This window comes from Rana temporaria, chromosome 3 (assembly GCF_905171775.1).
Source record: "Rana temporaria chromosome 3, aRanTem1.1, whole genome shotgun sequence".
Classification (NCBI taxonomy): domain Eukaryota; kingdom Metazoa; phylum Chordata; class Amphibia; order Anura; family Ranidae; genus Rana; species Rana temporaria.
Window position 1 is genome coordinate 491,610,181 of NC_053491.1, and position 8,748 is coordinate 491,618,928.

The 8,748-nt window shown below is 44.5% G+C and overlaps 1 protein-coding gene across 1 annotated transcript; it reads left to right on the top strand.

The window, feature by feature from the left end:
- Positions 1–2,001: 2,001 nt before the first annotated feature.
- On the top strand, positions 2,002–3,833 carry LOC120933782 (E3 ubiquitin/ISG15 ligase TRIM25-like). The gene has a single exon (XM_040347177.1). It carries the CDS (start codon positions 2,042–2,044, stop codon positions 3,611–3,613), a length of 1,572 nt encoding a protein of 523 aa, XP_040203111.1. The 5' UTR covers positions 2,002–2,041; the 3' UTR covers positions 3,614–3,833.
- The last annotated feature ends 4,915 nt before the right edge of the window (positions 3,834–8,748 follow it).

An 8,748-nucleotide genomic window follows, 5' to 3' on the forward strand; every position in this document is an offset into this window, starting at 1 on the left:
GAACTGAAGCCAACATTGCAGGAGGTCTCAGCTGCCGGAACATTGGTGCCAATTGGTTGATCCTGCCTTATTTCACCCCCCTCGATGCTCCCATTGCTCTTCTTGCAGTACATTAATTGTGGCACACCCAGGGGCGTCTCCAGGGTGGGGCCTGAGCGGGCCACGTCCCCCCCAATTTTACTGTGTGCCCCCCCATGTGCCCCCCCAAGTAATGTTGTCTGTTTGTGCAGACAGAGACAGACCGCAAAACAATGCCGCCGCGGCTGTCCGCGATCCGTCTGCGGCGCTGAATGACGAATCATGACTGTGTCATGTGACGTCGCCACAGTGCCGCAAATTATTATGGGAGTTGTAGTCTCTGCGGCCGGCCGTGCGGGTGCGGGCGGCGCCGCGTCGGCTACGTGCTTGTTGAGTCAAGCTCAGCCTGCTCCCGGGGGGTGGAGTCCGTGGAGACGAGTCAGTCAATTACTGTGAGGCCGCGTGCTAGACCCGACCTCCCATTTGCCCGCCGACTTCAGTTACAGTGCCTGCCTCGCCCTGCTGCCACAAGGTAGGTCAGGAATGGATTCAGGAAAAAATGTAATTTGATGGCAATACCACCATGATTTTATTGGTGGTGATGGTCTGCAATTTTCTTTCCTGTTAGCTCCCTCCCTCCATGTTACCCCCATGAGAGCTCATATTATATTATATATATATATTATATTATATTATATATATATATATATATATATATATATTATATTATATTATATTATATATATATATATTATATATATATATATATATATATATATATATATATATATATATATATATATATATATATATATATATATATATATATATATATATATATTATATATATATTATATATATATATATATATATATATATATATATATATATATATATATATATATATATATATATATATATTTATATATATATACACGTTTTATGGTTGCCCCCCTACTTTTGTCCTTGTCCCCCCATGTGCCCCCCCTAAATATGAAAGCTAGAGTCGCCACTGGGCACACCCTCTTGCAGCGAGTTACTGACACTGTGCTGAAATAGCTCAGCTGACTTCTCCATGCCAGTTGGCAGGCAATGACTCCCGTATCTGTGGATGAGGATGAAGAGCAGGGGACTTTAGAAGACACTGATGACTTCAAGCCATTCTGTTCCTGGGAGACAGAGGAGGAGGATGATGAAGACTTGGTTAGACATTCTTCTCTTCAGCTCTGGGTGTATAACAGGCCGGAAAACAAAGGTGCATGTGCCCTACATCTAGGTGCTGCACCCCTGATGTGGTCTGTGGATACAAATGCTGGAAGAAAGGTCTGTCATGCTGGCCCTCAAGTGGTTAAAGCGGATGTGCCACGGGGAAAAAATATTAAAAGCCAGCAGCTACAAATACTGCAGCTGCTGACTTTTAATATTAGGACACTTACCTGTCCTGGAGTCCAGCGCTGATTGCAGCAGAGCACGAGCGATCGCTCGTCTCTCTGCTGCTCCCCCCGCCATCCACGCTGAGGGAACCAGGAAGTGAATCGCTGCGGCTTCACTGCCCGGTTCCCTACGGCGCATGCGCGAGTCGCGCTGCGCCCGCCGATTGGCTCACACGCTGTGTGCTGGGAGCCGAGTGTTCCCAGCACACAACGGGCGACAGACGGGAAGTCAGAAAAACCCGTCTTTTGCCCGTAGCGTGTGGCCGGAAGTGGGTGCAAATACCTGTCTTTAGACAGGTATCTGCACCCCCCTCCCCCCTGAAAGGTGTCAAATGTGACACCGGAGGGGGGGAGGGTTCCGATCAGCGGGACTCCACTTTAGGGTGGAGAACCGCTTTAAATCGATTTTTATCAGTGTAAATGTACACAGTCATGGGGCGTGTTCTAATCTTACATAGAAAGGTTTCTAAGTAAGTAAACAGAGAGCTGAGCTCAGCCTCACCCTGTGTAGGAGGATGTCACCCCTCCCCCATCCACACTCCTCTCCGGTGTCAGAGACTTTGAGTTTCGTTTCTCTTCTGCTCTGAGCGATGGCGTCTGCTGATCTGAGAGCTGAGCTGGAATGTTCCGTCTGTCTGAACATTTATACCGATCCTGTAACCCTGAGATGTGGTCACAACTTCTGCCGGGTCTGTATTGATCGTGTGCTGGATACACAGGAGGGGTCTGGAGATTTCTTCTGTCCTTTATGCAGAAAAAGGTTCAGGAGTCGTCCTGCACTGCAGAGGAACACAACACTACATAACATAGCAGAGACTTTCCTGTCTGCTCAGCCAGATCCGGAGGAGTCCGGGGTCTTCTGTACTCACTGTGTGGAGTCTCCTGTACCTGCTGTTAGATCCTGTCTACACTGTGAGGTTTCTCTGTGTGAAAAACACCTGGGAGTCCACAAAAAGTCCCCAGAACACATCTTATGTGACCCCACCTTGTCCATGGAGAGAAGGAAATGCTCCGTCCATAAGGAAGTTTTGAAGTATTTCTGCACCAAAGATAATACTTGTATCTGTGTGTCCTGCTGTCTGATTGGAGGACATAAAGGACATGAGATGGAATCACTGGATGAGGCTTCTGAGAAGAAGAAGGAGACACTGAGGAATGTTCTGCAGAAACATCTGACAAAGAGAGAGGAGACGGAGGAAAGAGTCCAGAGTCTGCAGGAACACAGGAGGAAAGTAGAAGAAGAAGCAGCTGGTGACACCGAGAGAGTCACTGTCCTGTTTAGAGATCTCAGGAGACGTCTGGAAGATCTGGAGAATAGAGCCCTGAGGGAAATCTCCGGGAGGGCAGAGCGGATCTCCATCTCCATCCGGGATCTGGAAATAAAGAAGGAGGAGCTGTCCAGGAAGATGCGTCGCATTGAGGAGCTGTGTAACATGACGGATCCACTGACTGTCTTACAGGAATCAGACACAGGTGACTTGTGTGATACTGAGGATGGAGATAATGAGGACAGAGAGAGACATGAGGAGCTCCTCCATGATGGAGGGGGTCTGGGTGTGGCGGGGGTCTTACACACAGGTTTATCTGATATAATAACAGAGGTAAATGTATACTTCCCTATACAGGGAGCTGCAGACATATTACTGGATGGAAACACAGCTTATTATTATCTACAGATATCAGATGACAGGAAAACTGTATCCGGGTCACATAGAGACCAGAATTACCCAGAAACACCAGAGAGATTTCAGGATTGTTATCAGGTGATGAGCAGTCAGAGTTTCTCCTCAGGGAGACATTACTGGGAAGTGGATGTCGGGGGGTCAGAGAGCTGGATAGTCGGGATGTGTTACCCCAGTATAGAGAGGAGAGGATGGGAGGAGTCATGGATTGGAGATAATAAGAAGTCCTGGGGATTGGACAGGACTGGTAATCAGTATTCTGTGACACATGACAAAAAAAAGACCCCCTTACCCACCAATGTCTCCAGAAGACTCAGGATAGATCTGGATTATGAGGTCGGGCGGATCTCCTTTTATGATCTGTGTGACCCGATCCGACACCTCCACACCTTCACCACCACCTTCACTGAGCCCCTCCATGCTGGGATAGGTGTATGGGGAGGTTGTATAAAGATATGTGGGGGGAGGGGGGAGATGTGAGAACTCCGCCCACAGTCTGGTGACATCACAGGGGCGGGTGGTGGGATTGGTTCATTGATCAGCCAATGATTGGAGGAAGTGGTGGCTCCTGGGAGAAGTAGGAGGGCCTCCTTCTGAAAATGCTAGTCCCCTGGCTGTGTGTAATGTAAGAACATGTAAAGTGGTAGTAAAGACAAAATAAATAAATGACAGATGTGATGGCGTCTGTTACTGACATGAACACAGCAGACTTTGTTTTTCGGAGTCCTCCTGTAACTTCGTTCTTTTATCTGTTGGTTCTGCTGTTATTTCCCAACTTCCTATAACAGACCAATCTGGCAGTTAGAGGGTTGGGACAAACCATTTACCACTGACAGGGGTGCTTACAATGGTCAGCTTTTATTCATTGACGTAAGACCTTTATCCCAAAAGGAGACACAAATATTGGTGTAACGGCTTATCTGGAATTCGGCTTTAATTTATTAGTCACTTATGTAAAGTCCATCTAATTCTACTAGTCTATCCAACCACCCCCCTCTCCAGACAATGCTGCTGTCCAAAGGGGGGGTCTCCACTGCTCCTCCATAGATAGAGGAGCCACCCTAAGACAGGAAGTGTGTTACTGGCAGGATCACCAGGGGAAAATAAGGGACAAAAAAAAAACAGAAAAGGAATGCAGCCGCCACAATATTTGTTTTTGTTTTGGGATTTATTACCACTTTAAGTCTCCGACCCGGAACAAGCATGGTGGGAATAAGAATAATTTGCATATTCTACGCCGAACTCAACGGAAGCGCCACCTAGCGGCCAGCGTAAATATTGCACCCTAAGATACGACGGCGTAGGAGACTTAGGCCGCTCGTATCTTAGCCTAATTTAAGCGTATCTGGTTTCCAGAATACGCTCAAATTTTGGACGGCGTAGATTCAGAGCTACGATGGCGTATCTACTGATACGCCAGAGGCGATTCAGTTCGCATGTGCCGCGCTATATAAGTTTTTCATTCATTCATTCATTCATTCAAAGCTTTCTGAATCCAGCTAGATGTGTTCTTTATGTGCCAGTTACTTATCCGGCTACATTCTTAACCACTTAAGCCCCGGACCAATATGCTGCTAAATGACCCAAGGGGTTTTTACAATTCGGCACTGCGTCGCTTTAACAGACAATTGCGCGGTCGTGCGACGTGGCTCCCAAACAAAATTGGTGTCCTTTTTTTCCCACAAATAGAGCTTTCTTTTGGTGGTATTTGATCACCTCTGCGTTTTTTTTTTTTTTTTGCGCTATAAACAAAAATAGAGCGACAATTTTGAAAAAAATGCAATATTTTTTACTTTTTTCTATAATAAATATCCCCCAAAAACATATATAACATTTTTTTCCCTCAGTTTAGGCCGATACGTATTCTTCTACCTATTTTTGGTAAAAAAAATCGCAATAAGCGTTTATCGATTGGTTTGCGCAAAATTTATAGCGTTTACAAAATAGGGGATAGTTTTATTGCATTTTTATAATTTTTTTTTTTTACTACTAATGGCGGCGATCAGCGATTTTTTTCGTGACTGCGACATTATGGCGGACACTTCGGACAATTTTGACACATTTTTGGGACCATTGTCATTTTCACAGCAAAAAATGCATTTAAATTGCATTGTTTATTGTGAAAATGACAGTTGCAGTTTGGGAGTTAACCACAGGGGGCGCTGTAACATTTAGTGTTCACTTTGTGTGTGTTTACAACTGTAGGGGGGTGTGGCTGTAGGTCTGACGTCATCGATCGAGTCTCCCTATAAAAGGGATCACTCGATCGATGCGCCGCCACAGTGAAGCACGGGGAAGCCGTGTTTACATACGGCTCTCCCCGTTCTTCAGCTCCGGGGAGCGATCGCGACGGAGCATCGTCCCGGATCGCTCCCCGTGGGAATCCGACCGCCGCATGTAGCGGGGGGGGTCCCGATCGGACCCCCGACCCACGTCTAGGCAGGCACGTACAGGTACGTTGATATGCCTGTCCGTGCCATTCTGCCGACGTAAATGTACATGCGGCGGTCGGAAAGTGGTTAAAATTTTTTTTTTTTTTTTTTTAGGGGTCCGGAGGTCCACAGGGCCCCAGATGACAACTCCCCTTTTTTTTATTTTTTTTTTATAATATATATTTTTTTTTTTTTTTATTAAAGGGCCAATTTTTTTTTCTTAGGGGTACGGGGGTCCCCAGGGGCCCGGAGATCCCCAGGGCCCGGGATGAAAACACCCCTTTTTTTTATAAAAAAATAAATACATTTTTATATATTTTATTATATATATATATATATATATATATATATATATATATATATATATATATATATATATATATATATATATATATATATATATTTTTTTTTTTTATTATTATTATTATTATTATTATTATTAAAGGACCCAGAGGTCCCCAGGGCCCCGGATGGCAACCCCCCTTTTTTATAAATTCTTTTTTTTTATACTATTTTTTTTTTCTTTTTATTCCTTATATATATATATATATATATATATTAAAGGGCTCATGAGGTCTCCATGTGGCAAACCCCCTTTTTAAAAAAAAAAAAAATTAATTAAAGGGCCCAGAGGTCTCCAGGGCCCTGGATGGAAACCCCCCCCTGTTTTTTTATAAATGTTTATTTATTTATTTTATATATATATATATATATATATATATTTTTGATTATTTTTTTTCATTTCCCCCCCCGCTTCTCAATTTCAATTTCAGACGGCAGCACCCCCCCCCCCCCGGTTCTCTGCTCCAGGGGGCCCATGACTGAAGCTGTGTAAGGGGCCCCATAATTTCTGATGGCGGCCCTGCTTCCACCTGTCCAGGATTCACCCAGGTTTTGGGGTTCATGTGTCCGGGTCTCAGTCCACCTGAAACCCGGACACATATTTTTCAGACTGGAATGTGGCTCAAAACAGGGCTTGACAGGAGGGTGAGGGGGCACTATGTGTGCCGTGCCCAAAGGTGTCCCAGATCTGTTACAATCCTATTGTGTATACTAAAAAAAAAAAATTTGCTGTGCACCACTAAAGTGTTCGGGTTTGGCTTGAAGAAAAAATGGCAACCCTAGGTACAAGGTACCCCATACTCTTTCACATAGGCGGGGGCCGCGATCTGGGGGCCTCCTTGTTAAAAGAGGCTTCCAGATTCCAATAAGCCCCCCCCCACCCACAGACCCCACATCCACAGCCCAAGGTTGTCAGGAAGAGGCCCTTGTCCCCATCAACATGAGCATCTCACGATGTGGAACGCGTTAGCCATTTTGTTCTCCTGCTGTCATTTAACTGCATTATTTTGAATTATATTGATTTTATACAATAAAGACGCCTTTGTTGGGGTGTGGCAGTCCAGGATTTTTTCTTTCTTCATGTCCAGTGGGCACAGCCGCTTACAGATCTCATAAGATATACCCCTGTTGAAGGCTGTTTAAGCCGAAACGCGTCGGGTAGTACATCTGGTACCCCATACTGCTTTTAAATTGTATCACGTGATTTTTATTTAATAAAAAGCCTTCAAAGGTTTTTTTGACCTGCACCATTGGGAGCATTTTTTTCTTTTCTGTTTCCTACCATCCCATCGACTGCATTGTCTTATGAGCCCGGCCATTCCATTGCTGGCTCCATACATTTGGGTTCCTGTTCTAAAAACAAGGCTTCAGCTCCAGATCGGTTCCATCTTCCTCATTGGAGTGACCATCCCTGCCGACTGATCCATACAGAGCCCAGGGTCCGGTGTGACCACCATGCCTATTTGACTCACTGCTAGTATTAGCATGTAAGTCCACCAGAGCTGGTAAGAGTAGCTATTTTACCTATTTTTTACCTTTTGAGGATTGCTTCAGACAAACCATTGTTACTGATTCTAATCGAATTATTCCTATGTGGAATGTCTCATGCATTGGGAGTATACCTATGAACTCTTTCACCTCATTATTTCACACCTGTTTGGTGATTCCACTCACCTACTGGGAAACACATGTGTGGACTTTATTCAGCAACACTCTTTGCTGTGTTAATTGGACGTTTACTTTACATTTTTTATTCACTTTTAATAGATGTGTTATTATATTTGAAGTTCTCACCACAGGGACTGCATTATAGATTGAAGTTCGCATTAAGGACTTTATATTTAAAGGAGTTCTCTGACCTAAAACTTTTAACCCCCGCTGTGCCCGGGCTGTAAAAATATACAAAATAAACTTTCACTTACCTGCCTACGATCCCCCGTTGTTCCGATATCGCCGTCCCGTTCTCCGGTCCCGGGCCCCTTCCGCTTCCTGTGTGTCGGTGACTCATAGTGCGCTCAGCCTATCAGCGGCCGCGACGGGACATTGCTGAGGCCGCTGATAGGCTGAGCGCACTATGAGTCACCGACACACAGGAAGCGGAGGGGGCCCGGGACCGGAGAACGGGACGGCGATATCGGAACAACGGGGGATCGTAGGCAGGTAAGTGACAGTTTATTTTGTATATTTTTACAGCCCGGGCACAGCGGGGGTTAAAAGTTTTAGGTCAGAGAACTCCTTTAATGTCAGGATTCCAGTCTAGACTTCTCATTATTTAGCGCTGCACTTTATTCTTTAAATTGCCTTATACTTTGTTTGTGTGCTGGCTGCTTATTGTTCATTCATTTTACTTATTACTTACCTTATAGCGCAGTTGTTTTTACATATCCACCCCTCTCCACCTTCACTAGCCACTAGCCGTTCTACTTTATTAGAGTAGAACGGCTGGTACTGGTTCTCTTATAGGCAGTAACAGTGGGGAAGCTAGACATTATTTCACCCGGGGCAAAGAATCAGTTCGGCCACTTTTTGCGATTCGGCACTGCGTTGATTTAACTGACAACTGCGCGGTCGTGCGACGTGGCTCCCAAACAAAATTGACGTCCTTTTTTCCCCACAAATAGAGCTTTCTTTTGGTGGTACTTGATCACCTCTGTGTTTTTTGCGCTATAAACAAAAATATATCGACATAAAACAATAAACAAAAATAGAGTGACAATTTTGATTTTTTTTTTATATTTTTTACTTTTTGCTATAATAAATATCAAAAATTTCTTTCTCAGTTACATATTCTTTTACATATTTTTGGTAAAAAAAAAATCGCAATAAGCGTTTATTGATTGG